This window comes from Alligator sinensis, unplaced genomic scaffold (genome assembly GCF_000455745.1).
Source record: "Alligator sinensis unplaced genomic scaffold, ASM45574v1 scaffold232_1, whole genome shotgun sequence".
NCBI lineage: Eukaryota > Metazoa > Chordata > Crocodylia > Alligatoridae > Alligator > Alligator sinensis.
Window position 1 is genome coordinate 850,186 of NW_005842517.1, and position 19,669 is coordinate 869,854.

General features: G+C 43.5%; 1 protein-coding gene across 1 annotated transcript in view; it reads left to right on the forward strand.

Moving 5' to 3' along the window:
• Nucleotides 1-5,159, forward strand: part of LHPP (phospholysine phosphohistidine inorganic pyrophosphate phosphatase) — a gene marked incomplete at its 5' end in the record, with an annotated part of 167,094 nt that extends 161,935 nt beyond the window's left edge. The window contains one exon of the mRNA XM_006031603.2: nt 3,428-5,159. Coding sequence (XP_006031665.1) covers nt 3,428-3,524 — 97 coding nt within the window. The remainder of the gene's footprint in view (nt 1-3,427) is intronic.
• Nucleotides 5,160-19,669: the final 14,510 nt, after the last annotated feature.

Here is a 19,669-nt window from a genome sequence, read left to right on the forward strand (position 1 = left end):
CATCGTTGACCACAAGATGAACATGAGCCTGCAATGCGATGCGGCGGCTAGTAAAGCGACCAAAACGCTGGCTTTCATCCATAGATGCTTCTCAAGCAAATCCCGGGACGTCATTCTCCCCCTGTACTCGGCCTTAGTGAGGCCGGAGCTGGAGTACTGTGTCCAGTTTTGGGCTCCACAATTCAAAAAGGATGTGGAGAAGCTTGAGAGAGTCCAGAGAAGAGCCACGCGCATGATCAGAGGTCAGGGAAGCAGACCCTACGATGACAGGCTGAGAGCCCTGGGGCTCTTTAGCCTGGAAAAGCGCAGGCTCAGGGGTGATCTGATGGCCACCTACAAGTTTATCAGGGGTGACCACCAGCATCTGGGGGAACGTTTGTTCACCAGAGCGCCCCAAGGGATGACGAGGTCAAATGGTCATAAACTACTGCAAGATTGTTTCAGGCTGGACATAAGGAAGAATTTCTTTACTGTCCGAGCCCCCAAGGTCTGGAACAGCCTGCCACCGGAGGTGGTTCAAGCGCCTACATTGAACACCTTCAAGAGCAAACTGGATGCTTATCTTGCTGGGATCCTGTGACCCCAGCTGACTTCCTGCCCTTTGGGCGGGGGGCTGGACTCGATCTTCCGAGGTCCCTTCCAGCCCTAATGTCTATGAAGTCTATGAAGTATCGTTTGCATCCTATACAATGAAATGAAATTAGAGATTTCTTTGCTCTGACAACTTCCCTGTAGGTGTATTGGGACTGCAGAATCAGACCTGCAATGTTTATTACATTTTTACTGGTTTTATGTTTCTAGTTTGCTTGTTCTGCTCTATTATATCTTATAAATTGCTGTCCCATGACCTGAAATGCTTATTTGGGTGAGGAAAACATAATGAATAATCATCTGTTGTTGTTATTGCACCATTACACTGACAAGGCAGAAGTTGGATACTCAGCTAAAGACCGCAATTTGACCCCATGGTAAATGAAACCTCAAGCAGCACAGTCTACTGAAGGAGTCTGTTCCTTTGTGAGGAATTCATGTAATCGGAAACAAGGAGTGCTTCAGAAAAATAAACCACAAGGAAATAGTCACAGGGAGCCTCAGCTCAAAACTGAAAAATAATTTGGTATTTGTACAGATGAGTATCTGCGAAATTCTGCCAATCATAAATAATAATAGTATCCATGGGTACTATACATCTGATGGAAAATACATCTTCCCTGGTTGAAAATATAGCCCTCAAAGTCTTGCCCTTTACAGAAGAAAATGAGGAACTTGGCACAAAGGGAAGTGGACAACAGGATTCTCAACTCTTTCCACGGGTCCCAGAGGAAAGCCACTGAGAATAAAATATAAATGTGCTCTCCATTTCTCAGCTCAGCCCAACAAGCATAATATTAACATGGTTCTCCAAGTTAAACCCTTAACTGGTCCTAAGAAGAGCCCATTCAGGTTTCCAGGTCAAAATTGAATTATTTTCTTTAGCTATTCTCTGATAAAAATCATAGTAAAATAATTATTCATCCCATTTCATAGGGTGGTAGGCCTGCAGTGAAATATTTATACTTTTGCTGATATTACTGTCACCTGAATAACAATGCCACATGTGATGCATTTAATTTGGTGAATTACTTTAATTGTGGGCATCAATCAAATCTGCTTCCAGGACAGTGCACAAATCATTGGGCTCTAGGCTGTTCTGAGATGGATTTCTCTCAGTCCTTTCCATTGAAGCTGTTTTATTTTGTATCAAATACTTACATAGTTGTTAGGCCACAAAGAGCAGGTCCAAAAGGCAACAGAACTGCCCAGAAAGAGCCAGGCTCCAGTCCTTGCTCCAGTCATGAGTTTGCATTTTATCTGGGGGATTCTTTTTAAATACATGTTTCTAAGGGAAAAGGCAGATCCAGGAAATGTGCTTTGCATTTGAGGCAGAAGATAATGAGGTTTCAAAGAGTTGTGATGGTCCTTAGTACCTAGGGAGTTCTGGAACTGGAAAAAGCCGTTTTACCCCTACATACAAACATTGCACATGTAGTAGGAGGTTGTATTGTGGCTTTGGGACAGGTTGGTTTACCATGGCCCATGTTCTAAAGCTTCGGTTGAGCTTTTAGTGCACAGATCATAGAGCATCTTGGAGATAAGGGCTGAGACCTTGAACTTGTTCTTAATCTTGTGAGAAACCAGTGTAGGAAGTCTTCAGATCGGATCTGTTCATAGTTGCCCGTGTTGCTGAGGAGGTGTGCAGCAGAATTCTGCACCGCGTGGAGGTCCTGGGGGCAAAAGCTTTCCTGCCCAGGTACATTGCATTGCTATAGTGCACATGGGAGGAGACAAAGAGGTGCTTAGCTAAACCTTTTCCCATGACAGCCAGGATGGCAAGGAGTTTCCTGGCCAACTGAAGAAGGTAGAAAAAGTATCATTCACAGATACTTTTTGAGAATATAGTTCGTTTTAGAGAGTAATCCAAAGGCTTTGGACTGAATAAATCAATTGAAGTGTGTACCTCCAACCAAAGGAGACAATGTCTTCATAGGGCTTTCTTAATCCCAGGGCCAGCATAACTTCTGTCTTGCTTTGGTTCAGCTTCACTTGCTGTTCTTCATCCATGAGCTGGTGTCATCAAAGTACTTGGACATCTCAGTCTGGTCACATGTGTTAGCAGACAGGTAGACCTAATAGGGGCTTGGGCCTTGCCTCTGAAACTGGCCTGCTATATGATTTTAGGCAAGTCTCTCTGCCTTAGTGGTTCCTCCCCACTCTGTCTATCTAAAGGGCTTAGCACATCATTTCTTCAGGGCAGGGACCAGCTCTTATTACGTGTTTGTACTGTACCAGCCATATGGGCCCCACAGCTTGGTTGAGGCCTGGAGGTGCTACCACAATATAAATAATTCTAATAGCAACAGTAAAACATGTTCAAAAACACTCCGTTAGGGCTGGCTTAATTATCCACCCGCATGGAAGGAGGCTGCACAGCAAGAAGGGTGTGAGAAAAAACACACTGCTTCTCACCTTTTCAGTACTGTGAGAAAGCTTGCAAGACACCATCAGACATAACATTTAGATGGACTGGCTGTGCCATTATCTGTGCTCTAGAGTCACTGAGAGCCAGAGCAATTATGCTGTTTCTCTGTAATCACAACAATTAAGCAGACATGGCATTTAGCAGGGGAGTGATTAAGTGGATTGTACTGTAGCTCTAATAGTAGACAAGCAAATCCATCAAATCCCAGACCTGATGCATGCCAGTAGAAATCTGATACAGGTTTCATGTCTGGGGCTTCCCAGACTAAACTGTAGTTGCACTGGAACAAAATCAAAACAGCTGCTCTTCTCTTCATGTCCGGGTGAAATCCCTCTCTCATTTTACATGCCTGTTATTGAAGTGATCACTACTCTTGTTACCAGTCTTACCCTTCTCTTTCCTCCGCAGGCCTTGTGATGAGCAACACCCAGAAGTGACGCCAGATGGGTATGTGAACAACCTTGCTGAGGCAGTCGACATTATTCTGAAGCAGTTGGACAAGTGACTGTACTGCTGCAGATATTACTTTAAAGGCATAAAGAAGTTGGACATAAGAGAGGAGACACAGCGCACCACCCACATACCAGGCCACCTCCGCCTCTGTTTAATTCCCTTATCTTCTTTTAATTTTAACCCTGTACAAATAGCCCCAGGAAAGAAGCAACAATTATGCATTTGTCTGTAAGTGCCCACCATTTCTAAGTTTGTCATGTTTAGGCACTAACCTGAAATACCAACCCGATTGAAGGCAGTGTCAGACTACATGAGTCTTCTGAATTTCTAACCATTTGGCATCTCGCTCAGTGCTAGACAGTTGGAAGAGCAGACAAAATGAGCTGATGAGAAGTGTAGGACAGGTTCAAAGTCACCCGTGGGCATGGCTGAGTGTAGAACTGGCTTCCTTGTGTTTCAGATAAAAATGCATGCAAACATCAAGGTGCATTTTGGGGATGCTCCCTATTGAATACCACCCTCTTTCTTTCTGGCTGCGCATAACCACCCACTATATGGACAAAGCATTAAGAGTAGCATTTTGCATCTAGACTTCTCAGCATAGGGGGTGAGTGGCTTTGAAGCTCCCCAGGGGGGCAGTCTGGGCCTGTTACAGGTGGGTTCTCAGAAGGGCTGGGATTCGGCTCCAACTGAAATCAAAGCACAAGGCCTCAGTGCCACTTCATACAGATGTCCACATTTGAACTGTCACAGTCCAGTCGGATTAATTTACTTTTCAGATTCTAAGAATAGACCTTGTGCACTTGAATGTCATTTTATGGCTGCTGGGTGCAAGGCTGACTAGTCGGGTGTTATGTTCCCAAATAATAGCTTTACTCAATATTGCTACTGCCTGGAAATCTTTGTAAACACATAAAGAGGGCAGCAATCAACTATGAATTAAACAACACTTTATTGCTTAAATAAATTGCCTTGGATTTTTCCCTTATGATTTTCAGCAATTACTAATTAGTGACCTAGTTAGGACTGATCCTGGGAGGGGACTAGGACCATCAATTACTCTTAAAACCTTTAGGAAATGAAGGCACCCAGCACCTGTAGGGTTAGGTCCCGATACACAGCTTTTAAACAGAGGAGGTCAGAGGCATGGCACTTCCTCATCACTGCCTGCAGTGTGGGACCACTGCACCAGGGCTGTGTGCTGCTCCCCTCTTTGCATATGTGCTCTCCTCCCACGTGCAGGACAACTCAGGGCGAGATCCCTCTCCAAACACAGCATTGGGGCCAGGCAACTCCCTTTAATGTGAACTTTGTGCAGTTTGCACAACCTAGTCCAGGGTTAGTACTACATCTCTCAGTCTCTCTCCCACAAGAAGCCAGTGACTGTGGCACTGAAGTGCCTTCCATAATGATAAAGTCATCGTGGAAATAAAGCAAATTTCCACCTCTTGCAAGTTGTTCAAAGTTCATTTTCAGATTTCCCCTTCAGTATGCATTTGTCAACCCTTTCATTGCTTTTCTTTCCATCTGGATGGTTGTTTGGCACTGTAGTAATTTAGAGATCCTGCAATAAGTACAGTTGTTACAAATTAAAAAAATAAAACTATTGATATATGGATCCCTTTGTGGCTAGATGTATTAATGAACTGACCTGCTGAATTAATAAACAACAGTCCTGTAAATCTTAGTTGTTGTAGTCATTATTTACAAACCTTAAGCAATTTTGAGAGAATCAGAAATGTGTAATTTCCAAAATAGGGTTGCAAGATGAGATAATAGGCAGTTTTCAACTATCTGCACCTGCAAACCTAGGTTACGAAAGCACAGCTGATACCTCAGTGGCTATGTAATTCACTCCTGAGGTCAGTGGTATTCTGAATCTGTTTGACAGCAGTGCTGTCTGCAGAACGGTTGGTGTGGAAGGGGTGCTTTAAAAAGCAACTGAGTAAGAGTGCCCTTGGCAAAGATGAGGATGGAAAACTCACTTCAGCAGAAGTCTTGAAGATCAAAATACCTTTACGCAAATAGCTCAGGGAAAATAAGAAAATGAGCAGTTGCTTGTGCTTCTTTTTGAAGTGGGTGGAAGGTGCTGCCATGAAGGACAAAGCAGAAGGCCCTTGGCACACATTCATTTAAGGGCACCGTTGGAGCTGATCCCTGATCCCAGAATTGTTCAGATCCCAAACATGTCCTTTCCACATGTCCAGTCCAGGGGGGTCCAAGATCATGATTGACAGGTACCCTTGCATCGACAAGTTAAAAGCCAGGTTCCCACAGGACTGAGGCCGGGTCCAACAATCAGTTGATTGTCACTTCTGTCCCTGGGACCACATGGGGGTCTCCAACCAGCCTTGCAGCTGATTATCAACCCTGGCCCCAGACGTGCCACATGTTCTTTTTAAGGCACCATACAAGCCAGCCAGAAAAATGTCCTACATACAATGTAGAGCATTTTTTTATTTGGTTTGCCATTTTATGGTAAATTAAACTGGGTACCCAATAGCACTCAATCACATCCCATTTATTATTTAAACTCAGGGTATTTATTGGGAAAGGACCAGGACATGTAGGCACCAAACACACAGAAAATCAAGGGGAGTTGAAGGCAAATCTTTTGCCTTTAGAACAAACTCACTGCAACTTCTTTTTATTCCTGGAGGAGCTCTTCTTATTGTAACTTCCTCGAAGGTACTTTAGTCCAGACAGGTGAAGCTCCATCTCTGTGCAACTCTGAAAGACTAATCTTGAAAGATTGCATTCAGTTCTCAGTAACCAGTCCTGGTAAAAAGACAAAATAAATATGTACCAAATCCTGCACAGAGAATTGGACAAGATGATCCTTGATGTCCCTTTGTACCTTATGGATACACCTACACATGTGCTTTAATGCACAGTAGACTGTTTTACTGTGCAATAAAGTGTCATATAAAGAACTGTGACATTATACTTATGCACAGTAAAATAGTGTACTGTGCATTAACCATCACTAAAAAAGCATGCATTAGCGCAGCCTAATATGCATTAGTTTGGTACCTCACATTGGAGGGTGCCTGCACACAAATGCAGAGGCTGCTCCAATGCGCTGTAATTGCAGCATGTCAGAGAAGACTCGATTAATCAAGTCTGCTGGAACATAGTAATCACCATGCTCCAGTAGCCTCCAGCTTCTCATGTCCCCATGTTTCAAAATGGTGGCGGGGGGCATTTGAACTAAAACTCATCCGCTGATACATGAGACGCTACAGTGCTTTAATTAGAATGGTTCTCAGAGCTGCTCTAATTAAAGCACCCCCACCCCTGGAGCATGTGTAAAAGTGCTTGGAGGTACTAATTTAATGCGCATTACAAAAGGCACATTAATGCACAGGTAGATGCACCCAACGATCCTAAAATCCTTCCAGCTGAAGAATACACATGCCTTATTGACCTGATGCACTCAGGTAATAGAGTACAATTGAAATTTTGAGTCAGTCACCATATCATATCTTTTATAGGCATCAAATGTCAAATTCAGCAATGGTAAAACTCCATTGCCTCCAGGAGACTTGTTCCAGGCATGAACCGGGCCCACTTCGTCTCTTTAATGTAAAACACAGAGATAAGATCTCCTTTCGCTTCCGAAGATTGAAGTTGGACCAGTGGGATTGCCAAGGGAAGCAGGTGTATTTTGACTTAATACTATTTTCATCTACAGCAATATGTTCTCCACTTGCTGGTTCTTCAGTATGACCTCACATCCATCTACCCGCCATCATCCCTTCCTGAGGGACCAACCAAAAAGCAGTGTATTGTTTTCCCAGAACTCTGCTGGAGGTGCTTGGGTTTGGGGATTTTTTTGCAGAGGGGGGTTGGGGGGGGCAGTCATAGGGTCTGCTACAAGAATCAATACAGAAACATTCTTGTACTTCTAGTATCTTAGAGCACAGAGCAGAAAGCCCCCTCCCTACCCCATGGTGGTGGGGGAGAGGAAGGAGGAGGATGGGGAAGAGTCCCCCTTTGGGGCTGGGCAGTGGGGCTGTGTGCCCAGATTGCTCCCAGCTGTCAGGGAGCTGCTGTGATGGACAGGGCTCTCCCCCTCCTCCTCCTCCCCCTCCCCCACTATGGGGGAGTCTGGCTATGCTTCCTCTTCCCCCACTCTCTGAACCCTGCAGCCCAAGGTGAGGATTTAAACCTTTCCTCGGTCATATTCAGACCTGCTGGGGCCTGGCCACACTCCTCCTCCACCAAAGCTCAGCTTCCCTGTGGAAGGGAAGGGAGGGCTGCTTTAGCACCCCTGAGATTCTGGCCTGAGCCACTGCAGGCACATGCCTGTATTTCTGGAATGAAAAGTGGATGTCTTTACACTTGTAAATTGGTTCCATCTCTGCAGGTTAGACTAACCTGCAAAGACTGAATCAGTTCAGGCTGGGGCTCTTTGAATGTCTGTTGCTAGCCTGAGAAGTTAACTGTGCTTGAACGTAAGCTTTTATCAGAGAGCTCCAGCCCCTTAGGAGCCAGAGGAAATGTTCTGAAGCGTGTCTGCTGCTTACACAGTTAACTGTCTGGGGACTGGACTGCTTGGCTCTGCTTCCTTAGGGAATGGGTGGTGTGGGTACACATATTCACAGAGCTGGCTGGGAGGGGAAATGAAGTTCCCATTCCCTCAAGGTAGTGGTTCCAACCACACTACAATGGTAGCTGTCTCTTCCAAGAATGAGCACTTTTGATGCAAGCAAAAGGAACACAAGGTGGAAGGCCAGCAATTCTTGTCTCTCCTGAATGGGTAGTCTGATACCAGGGACAGTCCTAGCATCCCACAGAGACCTACTACAAAATATGGTGGAGTTTTACCTATTTATATGAATAGACCAGACCTTTAGACATGCAGCAGATGCACCTGTAATCTTTTCATCGTCTAGCTCCAGTGCAGCTTGAAGTGGTCAGCTAAAAGCTTGCTCAGGCTGAAGCAGTATTTCAGTAGGAGAAAGAAGTGACCTGCCTTTTTTTTAAAACTGCAGCCAGGCAACAGAGAGGGAGACCAGCAACTAATCAAGCTGTCCTTCACCCAGCTGGGAATGATGGGTGCTGCCAATTAAGGAAACCTGCAACCTACAAAAAGCAGCATTCAAGCAATTGTGAGCTTTTCAGCAGGGGGAAAGGAAGGTGGCATTTGGACTGGTAGTGGGAGGCATGTAACCTATTGCAAATTTGCAGCTGCACCTCTTTTTGGAGGATGAGCCCTTGTTTGATGCTGTGTTTGTGGTATCATTTCCAGGGATGGTGGTGGAAACCTCGTTGTTTCAGACTAGCCCAGACGCAGCACTAGCTTTGGAGCACTATGTAGTGCTCTGGTCTGATGACTCTTTCCCTGTGAGATATACTGCAGAGATAAAAGGAAGCCTTAATCAGTGCACAGTGTACCCCAACACAGCTACTTACAGTTTTTATAGGTGTTTTAATGGAAATATAAAACTTTCATCTGCTTTATTGCAACAGGAAAAAGCCTTGACTCTGGGAGACAATAAAGCAGCAATGTAGGAGCTCAGTGGTAGTGAGGCAGTGTACTCTGGAGGTGTGAGTGCAGGGTCTGGGACTGGGGCCTGCTAGGGGATACTCCTGGCTCCCCAAGTAAATATGTGGCAGTCTGCAAAGTCAGAACAGCTTTCTGCCTCAGTTTTACAGTGATAACTTGGAACCAACCGCTCTATATGAGTGTTGCCAGCATTAATTAGTTAAGGCCTCCACATTGCTCAGTCTATATAAGTGCTATAAAAATGCAATGTTTTTTTATGGTCTTTTCCCAGGTTATCTATACTAATTACAGTGCAAATACAACAGAAAGCCAAAGGCAGGAGCCAAAGGATGGAAGCCTGTGTGGAAAAGGAGAACCATAAACTTGATTGCTGCATCATGCACACTTGTGTTCAGAGACAATGGGATGATGGATCTGTCACCAGCAGTTGGTGTTGGGGGGGAGTTTCAAATCTATTCAGCTGGACAAGTTAGGAGAATCCATCAGATTACACTCCTCTTGCTTTCCTAAACCATTTCCAGGGCATCCTGCCAGGATGGGGGGAATAATGCTCATGCTCCATGAATTGTTTAAATTGCTTTATGTTTATCACTTGGACAATATTTGGAAGTCAGTTAATATAGGTAATAAACACTCATACAACACTGGCTGCAAACTAGCTCCTATTACCACTTCATCAGTTAGAGAACAGAGGAAAGACACTCCACACAGGTGCAATAAGACTGCTCTAAATGGCAAAAGGTTTTTGGATACAGCCAATGATGCTTAACTTTCTACTCTCTCTGTTGTGTGGCTCTGTTGGATATCTATCAAAACTTGTGCCGGGTCATGAAGGCCAGTCTTAGTGGTTGATGGGCATAGGGTATCTGTAGGAAAAGGATATGGAGCAGATGGGAAAGATAAGTTTGCTATCTGCTGCTAGAAGCTGATGCATTTTAATTCTGGCCCATCCACGGCTGAAGTTTTCAGTTTGGTTTGGGGCAGAGTTACTGTAAAATACCAGTCGTGCCTTGGGTTCCACCACTCCCCCTGCCATCACTGTAAAATATTTTATTTTAAATAGTGTTATGATGATCTATAGATGTTATTGGCACTGGAGGTTGCAATGTTTGCCATGAACCTGAAAGTCAAGTCTTAGCAGAGAAGACTGTGAATATGCCCTATACACTGTCTCCACAGTATTTCACTGTGGGGGAGGATATACCTTTCTGCTGAAGAAATACCCCTGGGAATAAATGTTGCTAAAGTTTCACTGTAAAATCATTACTTTCACTTCCTCGTGACCTTCAGAATGGGGATAGAGCTACATCTATAAGTGAATATTAATATTCCTGCCCTGCTGGTAATGAATACCTCAGTGCTAGCTGTCCATAGTCAGTCTCACTGCATTTATAGTACTTTCATCAAAGTCTCACTCCAGCATCTGGAAGAGAAATTGCTACTTCTCAGAAGCACGTTACATTGAATTAACTGCATTTAAGGGGCGGGTGGGCAGGCAGGGGTGGGGAAGGCTTGTGTATCATAAACAAACCTGGTGGTGACACAACGTGGAGAGCACAGAGGATATCTCCAGTTGCTCAGCGGGGTATGTACTAATCTGGAGCAAGAGAGAGGCTGTAGCAACACAGACCTCCTCTCCGTCCTCAGAAAGGCGCAGTGCAGTTCTAGAAATATGACTTTTTAGTTGCTTTATTTTCCTGCCCAGTGTTTATTCCTAAGATCTCCTCTGATTCTCTTGGAACACACCCCCACCCCCAATATATCCCCCCCCCCCACCGCCCGCTTACTACTGCAGCTACCTAATCCCTGCGAAGCCAGCCTCTCTGCTAAACTCCCCTATGGGAATTCGACCAGCGCGGTGCATGTTCCTGTTAGGGGCACTCCCATATAACTGTCTGCAGCTCAAATGAATCCAGGCAGCAGATTTAGCTACTGAGCTAGTTCAGGTTGAGCTTGCTGTTTGTTGCAGAGGAGGAATGAAGGTCCCCTCTGCTGTATCATTCTTAATCATTATTAACTTCTATTGAAATCTGGGGCATTGCAATAGCCTTGGTATTTCATTCCCAGACTCCCCTATTAACACCTGGCCAACACCACAGATTGCAAAAGGCCATCTGGGGCAGATTGCTTTAATCCTTTCTTCCACCTGCTTAGAATTTGATGGGAGTATTTCTGCAGAAAAATGTGTAGGCTTGATATTCAGAGGCATGAGGCACATCCTGTTACCACTGGTGGAGTAGTGGGCGATCTTTACTCAGGACCCAGAGAATTAAGCAATGTTGGTGTCACAAGCAGGAAAATAACTTCAGAAAACTGTCTTCTCTCCCTCCGAAGTGGTAAGGACAAGTGTTTCAGCTATCTCAGATCACCTGGAATTAAAAAGGCAGAAGAAACAGTTTCCTTACCATGAGTAACTGTTCAAAAAAACTACCAAAACCCAACAAATCTTGCTCCTCACAAACTCATACCAAGCCAATCCTTCCTGAGCTTTCTTCTGCTTACAATAGGCACTGCATAGCTGCTCCAAGCAGCTGTAGAGAGAGGATGTGTCCTGTAATCATGCAAAACTGCGTCACCCAGCCTCCAAACTTCCTCCTTAACTGGGGGCTTAGGTCAGCTAGTGTTTACCCTGCCCACTTTTATGGCTGCAATTATCAAGTGTCCTCTGTTACACCAAAAAACAAATCACCCTAGCCTTGATTTAGGAAAGTGAGTTGTTAAGAGAGAAATACAGAACTTCCCCACCCCCACCCTCTTTTTTAAGGAAGCTTTTATGTCTACGCCTGGTCTGAAATTCAATACCTACATGTAACCCTAAGGCTTTGAGACCCTTGTCTGTTTAGCCTTATGTAATGGCAAAGTATACTTATAATGTCCAAACCAAGGCAGCTGATGTGCTGTGACACTGGCTTGTTGTAGGAATCACAATAATGTGAGGGTAGTCAAGCACTGGAACAGGCCACCCAGAGAAGCTGTGGAATCTCCATTCCTGAACATTTTCAGGAGCAGGTTGGGCAGACATTTGGCTGGGATGGTTTTAGTCAGGGGGCCAGACAAGATAACCTCATGAGATCCCTTCCAGACAAGATACACAGGGAAAGTACTGTTTGTTTTGAGACATTTGGCACATGCCCTTTGCTCACTGCAAGATAGTTGAGTGTTAATATGCAATGTACACATAGATAAATGGAGGCACAGAAAGTCTGAGTTGTGTAAGGTCATAGAGCTATCCAGAAAAAAAAAAAGTAGAACCCAGAATTTGTGGCCTCTAACCACTAAACCACAGTTTCCACCTTGGGAGGGGGCCTGGATTTACAGTCAAACTACCTCTTTATTTTTAAAGCTGTCTCTTTTAATGACTTTAGCTCAGATTATTTGTTAATAAGGTATTGGGAATTTTCCTTATTTATATTCCCTCTTCCTTGGGTAATGGTTCAGACTAGGTCTGCTGTATTGCACTTGTCCACATTAAATGTTAGTCAAATGAAACTTGGCAGTATCACCTGTCTAACCTTCAGTGAACAGTAATGGGCACAGTGAGTTTTGTCCAATAATTCTTACTTTCACGCCAAGTGAAACAGAGCACTTGAATTGGATTATGGAGATAGGCAAATGAACATCTGTTTATGAACATTTGAATTGTTTGATCATTCAAGGGAATGTCACAGTCTCTTCCCTTTGTGTGCTTTCTGAAGAGGCTTAGTGCTCATGCAAGTGAAGAGGTACCAGTCTGAAAAATACCAAAGGCAAAAAAGACCTAGACATCCAAGTCCACCACTATTATTTTGAGTCTGCAATTCAGAGATGGTTTTGGTGCACACCCACTGCACCATCTTGCAGTATCTTGGCCTCTTGAGCCAATGATAATGCCACAACAGCACCAAGAGGGCAGCACAAGTGTAGAGTGAATCACATGTGCCACCATCACTGCATATACAGAAGATCTTGAAGCCAATGTGATTGGTAGCTACTCCTAGCACTGGACAACCTAAAGCCTTGTGAAGGTTAAAGGTAATACAAGTGTCACCAAAAGAGTGAATGATCTTGTTAAACCAAGGAGAAGAGGTTGCTTTCACTAAAGTATTTAGCCCTAAGTATTTTTGGTACCCAAAAAGTCACAAACTCAACATCTGTGCATGTGTGCACGTTCATACATGTATGTGCATGCACACCCATTTCTCTTGATTCTCCATTTGTTTTGTGTACCATTTTCTCTTTCTTTGTGGCAAGTCATTTTCTAGACTCTCCTAAAACATCCCATAAATGTGATATGCACAAAAGTCCAACAAACTGCAAGAAACACCATTGTGCTTTATGGCCACGAGAAAAAAAGAGCATATACATGACATTTAATGACAGGAAAAGGAAACTTACTCTCCTAGATCCCAAAGTGCTGTATGACTAGTTTTTAGACTTCCTGTTCTTTTAAGGCATAGGAGACCATTTATCGTTATAGCACAGTACATTAGTATTCATGTAACTTAAACTGCATACAAGTACTGGCCCAGTACCTGTAGAGTCAGTACTGTTGTAGCAGAAAGCCCCCTTTTCCTCTTGCCTGCATTTGCTTTCCCCTCTTTGGATATGTTTCTCCTCTTCTATCTTTTCTTCTTTCCTCTTCTTTCACTATAAGATAAGGAATTGTGTTTTAAAGTTTGTAAGTGTGCAATTTGTATCTCCCCTTGTATTTTGGTATTTTTATCTACTTGTGTGCCCTGGCATTACTCTTAGAGCTTATATTTTATACTCTTCATCTTTTAACTAAATGTTTTTTAGTTTTAGAAGTAAGTTATACACTGTAATAATGTTAACAAGGGCAGGAATCAAACTGCCCTTCCCTGGATCAGGCGGGCCTCTGAAAGAGCAAGTGAATCAGTGATTGAATGTGTAACACAGTAGCAGACAGTAATTAACACCTTGGGAAACCGTAGATCAACCAAGGGAAGAAATCAATAGGAGACTATGTAGCAACCAGGAATTCTCTAAATTTCACTGTTCAAGGGCTAGAAGCCCCGGTCTAAGTTCATCAACGCCGGGGACCAACTTTTGGGGCTGAATATCTCCAGATCAACCACTCCCAGAGCCCTATTCAAAATTCATCAATGGACTCCCAAACCTGCATGTACATGCAGACGACCCCTGGGGCTGACAGATGCCATCCATTAGCCACCGAGGGAGAAGTCCCACGAGGGTCAACGACCCCTGGATTGGGCAAACCTGAAAACTGGGGAGTCACCAAAGTCTGCCAAGGACAGATAAAAAGCAGTGAAAAGTGACCCTCAGTGGCGCCCTCTTGATCTCCAACTTGACCAGCACCCGACCTGTCCAGCCAGAAGGACCAGCCGGTGCCTCCCTTCTGGAAGATAACGACTCTTGTAACTCGCTACTGTGTGTGTGTGGGGGGGGGGAGACCAGCCCCAAGGTTTATGGTTTGACTTCATTACAGTGTTTCAATCCACCTAATAAACCAGAATTTTAAGGATCCCGATTTGGACATTTGTAGCCAACACTGTTACCCAGACCCCTTGATCCCTGGGGTATCTTAGAATTAGGGATCTACCTAAATCACGTTGAGGCAAAAGAAAACTTATGGGCCACTCACAGCACACAGCACCATTTTTGTGGTCCTTTTGCAGCTGCCCCTGCCCCACACCCCTCTGCCACTGATTGGCCAAGGGGACTCGGCAGCCCCACCCCTCACTGCTAATTGGCCAAGAGGGCTTCCCATCATGCGGCCCTCAACCCTTGGCACTGATTGGTGGAAAGGGGTGGGGCCAGATGATGGTCAGTCCTCTTGGCCAATCAGCAGCAAGAGGTGTGCGGGGGGCCTCCATCTTTGCTGCTCCCTTTCATGCCACTGGCTTCATCCACCCGCCCCAGCAGGCTGCAAGGTTGGGTGATAGTGACAAATAGGGTAGATCCCTACTTATTGCTCCCATCCACATGGAAGACATCAATGCTTTCCCATCACCGCAGCTGTTCCAGGAATCCCTAGGTGAGCTCAAGGGACACGCTGGGATAGCCCTCAAAGGTATTACATTTCAAAGAAATGTCTGCAATGCTAGAGGGGGACTAACCCCCACCCTGCCCCGACCACCACCACCACCACTCTGGCCTAGTCGCTGCTCCCCCAAGGGTAGATCTGGACCTGTGGACACAATTCTGTGGGATCCAGAGGAAAAAGTTTTGGTATCAGAGAGGTGGCTGATCCCCTCTCTTTGTTTTGCTCTGGGATCATAGCGAACCACATATGCAAAGTCTTTTCAGTGTATTCTTTGTATTTGTTAATGCAATATGTCAATCCTACAGACTTGCTTATCAAGCACCTATTGCTTTCCATTCAACCTACCTAGTCTTACAGCTACAACACCAAGTTCCATCTCTTTTAACAGCCGAGCAAGACTTGTCTCAATAAAAGTGGTGCCCTGGCAATGAGAAAACACAGGAAAGCAGAAACAAAGACCAGTGCTCGGCAGCAGGTTATTGAACCAGGAAGCTTTATTTACATAGTAAAAGTAACAAGCAAATTCCTGAGACTGAGCTGCTCTAGTGCAATAAAGTCATTGAGCGGATACGAATCAGCAGTCTTCTCGACTGTCAGGTGAAAGAACAGCCTTCAGTGACATGAGATTTTGAACAAAGATTACACCTTCTACAGATCCAACTTTGTATACATGTAAATACGTTTGCATTTGTGCAATTAACACGGAGAGCAAAAGACTCTATGTTACTACAGTTCATAGTTTTCAGAAGGCTTTTTGGCCATCTTCTCTTGATTCTTAAACATCAAAAACAGAAACTTTGTAAAGCACTGCTACAACCCTAAAAATATCCTACGTAAGTTTGTTCTCCTGTTCATCCAGGATCTTTAAACAATGCACTTGAAACACAATTTTATTAGCCAAATAGGCTACACTATAATGTGAAAAATTACAATCTATTCTACAAATACTTCCTTTGTGTCTTTTTTCTCCCCATATGAAGATGTATTGCAATCTTTCATAGAACAAGTTCAAAGAGCCATACCTGCAAATACACAGCAAATTCCCTGTGAGTATGTTACCTGTGCTAATAAAAAGGACATTTTCTGTTAAAATAATTTTCAAAGAATTTTTAATGATGACATTTTATTGCTGTTGATATGTTGTTGTAGTCATTAAGTGTCCACAGTCCAGATTGATCCACATTCTGAACAAGACAATGCCTGTCTCCATGTTGACTACCTAGTAGATAAAACCATTATTTGTCCATTGATCATTTCAGCGCCAGATTCTTGCAGATGGCAGGAATTTGTTGCATGTATTATTCAAAGTGTCTATGTTGGATTGATGAAGTCCTAGAAATCTCACTGTAGGATCCATTGCTTTTTAGCTGGTGTAGTTGCATGTTTCCAATAAGTGATCTTGCTGAGCTTCCTTCACTTTCTGAAGAGCAATACAACTTCTGATTTTACAATCAACAGGATGTCCCCTGAATTTGAGGCACATACTATATATTTCAGATTTTTTAATTATTTTTAATATATATATGTGTATGTGTATATATATATATATATATATAAATAAATCCACAAATGTTTTTTACCTCTATGGAGAAAAAAATAAGAAGTAAGGCCTTATTAAACTGAAAATCAGTATGTAAATCATAAAAAACCAACAACAGCAACAGCAAAACCCCAACGAAATACCGCCGTGGCCTAAATGGTAGCTAACTGTGTGTTGTGTCTATGCTAATGTGCCCAGTATAAGGCCATTGCTCATTGTAAAAGCATCTTTAATAAGGCAAACAGGTTGTACTGCAATGTAAACTGTATGCTACTGCTAGGTCGAGTACAGTTGGGTAGTGGTCCATTTGGTCACTTTCCTACTGTATGTGTTTTAGCATGTCATAGGTAGCAGCCCTTTAAAAAAATAAAAGCCCTTATGAATTAAAAGTCCAAGATATGTATATGCTAGAGTGCATCTATAGCTCTAAACTAAAAAAAGTCCAAGTTTTCACAAGCTGGTATGGCAAGCGCTGGAGAGTTACAGATTCTAGGTGTGTCGGGGTGGTGGTCCGATGTACACCCGTAAGTCACCGTGTCCATGAACTGTCAGGATTAGGAATATGCACCTCTGTGGAGCTTGGGAGATCAGAAAAAGGGGGCTGCATCCTCTTGGTACAGAGTGTAAGCTCACCACTTGACAGAGAGGGAATAGGAACAGACTGGACTCTGTAGAAGTTGGGCTGTGTTGTCAGTCCAAAAACCAATTTGACAGCAAAGGAATAGGGAGTGTTTATAACTGTTCTGTTACTTCAACGTGGGTAGTTGATGCAAAGTGAATGACTTAGAGCTCTGCAGCCAAGAGAGTTTAGGAAGTATCCTTCATGGGGAAAAATATCAGTCATCTCACTTGAATAGGAAGACTCAAAATGATCACTGAAGCTAAATGATATAACGTGGCTGTAACATTCCTTGGAACGTAGGTAAAACAGACACCAAAACATCAACGAAACAGTCTCACATACAGTGAATCCTGGACGAAGACTAATCCTTACTAAGCAATCTTCTGATATCAGAGGCCAAACTTAATTATCTCCAAATGAAATGTGTATCAGCTGTTTCCACCTTTCTGAGATATATATATAAAGCTGGTGAGGCCATCACCATAGTCTGCCTTTTTCAGAGTGTGCAGTCAAAAGTGCACTCACCCAGGCTGGTATTATGCACATGTCAAGGTAGCCACTTCCTTGAATGCATGACTCAGTGGGTACACGACGGTTACCTTTACATGCTCATAACTCAGGCATGCAAACTTTTGATATTCACTTAAAATTGATGTGCCTAATAGATTTAGGCCAGAGGCATTTGCTTATTCAATGCACTGTACAAAAATCCCGTTTTCATGGAGCTGTATGATTCCGAGACATTAAAAATCAAAATAACCTCATCCCCCAAATTATTTGTTTGGCTTCCAATCTACACCAGCATCCAATCTGGAGAGACAGCTCAAATTAACACTGTTACAAACAAAAACCACTCTGTGCAATTTGACTGGATGCTTATAAAGCTATACAACTGAATGGGTTCCACCGTGATACTAGATGCTACGCATCTTGAACCACTGCAGAAAAAAGTGCTGTAACATAAGATGTGGTCAAAAAAAAATCAATCTATAGCATATAGTTCTTCTATAGGTAAAAAAAAACCGTGTCCTTGTAGACCTCTTAGCAAGTGAACAGCTTATTTTTTCAAGGTAAATGTGTATTGTACAAACATTATGTTCACTACTTTATCTTTGCAAGAAGAGGAAAAGCTTTCAGTGCTGCTACCTGAATTTTCAGCTTCTTGACAGCTTAATTCATCAAGTAATCATACTGCATTTTCTAGCAAATCACTTCACAGTAAGACAAGCCAAAAGAAAGCACAGGAAACCTGCCATTCTGAGCAGAACAAGGGAGAAGTCACCTCTGAATGTTTTGCATCTCTCTGGGTGAGGTTTGGCAAATCACAGCTTAAAAACTAATCTTAAGTGACCTTAAGGCAAGTTCCCACCCCATCTACTGCATGCACCTTAACAACAGGGACCACCATCAGCAGCAAGCCTAGACAGCAGTCTCTGGAAACCTGCAAGCACCCGCTGATGAAGATCAAGCTGTCTCTCAGGTGTGACAGAGCAAATGCTGCATCAGATACTTTGTGCTGGAGGGGTTCTGCAGGTCAGACCACAGTCACTTATTTCAGGCTAATGTAAATATATGTATATATTTAAATAAGCCTCGAGAATCCTCTAATTCCTATTTGTGTTGCCACAAACAGGACCTGTGACCAGTTATGAAAAATCACCACGCAGAAGTAGTAGCGGAAGAAAAGCAGGAAAAGATCTATCTAGAAGCGGAGCAGTAAACAGAGGGGCTGTGATGCATGAAATCTTTAACAGGCTTTCACATAAAAATTGCTGTCCAAAAGGAAGACAGCAACACAGCTGGACTCTCCCGACTGTAATTAAGTACTCTGAGGCTGAAACAAAACGAAAGGTGAAACCCCTTCCCCGTTTGTGTCACTGGGGGTTCTCCGTGTGGGACCAGGATACCGCCCTGAGTATCTGCATGACATGCCCAACAAGCATAATAGCTTTAATAAATGTAACCCCATCGCACGTAACAAGGAAAAAACAAGAGAATTTGAGCCTGTTGGGATTTTACTCCACACCTCAGGCTCTGATTTCCCTTATAACAGTTTTCTACTGACTTAATTATATTGACTACAATGGAGTTACTAAAATTTATCCCGGGGAGTGAGATCAGAATGCGGTCACCATTACAACTCAGGTTACCTGGCAAACACTGAGCCTTCTCTTCTGAAAGCCTTAGTTCACAAGCCCAATAGAAAGCAGGACTGTTTGTCCAGTGAGTCTGAAAGAGGGACTCGAAAGAAAGAACATTAAAGTTAAGTTAAGTAGCAATGTCCTTTGGAAACAGCGGCATTTGCTCCTAAGCTAATGCCCAGGATAGCTCTAACACTGGTCTGAAGTTCCCAAACACTGAAGGAAGGACCAAATCCTCAGCTGGTGTAAACAGGCATACTTCTATTGATCTCAAGGGTGATTTACATCTGATGATCTGTCCCCAGGGGCTGTGATTTTATACTGCAGGAAACTGAAAATAAAAAGCCTCATTGTGATTGTGACTAAACAACAATTATT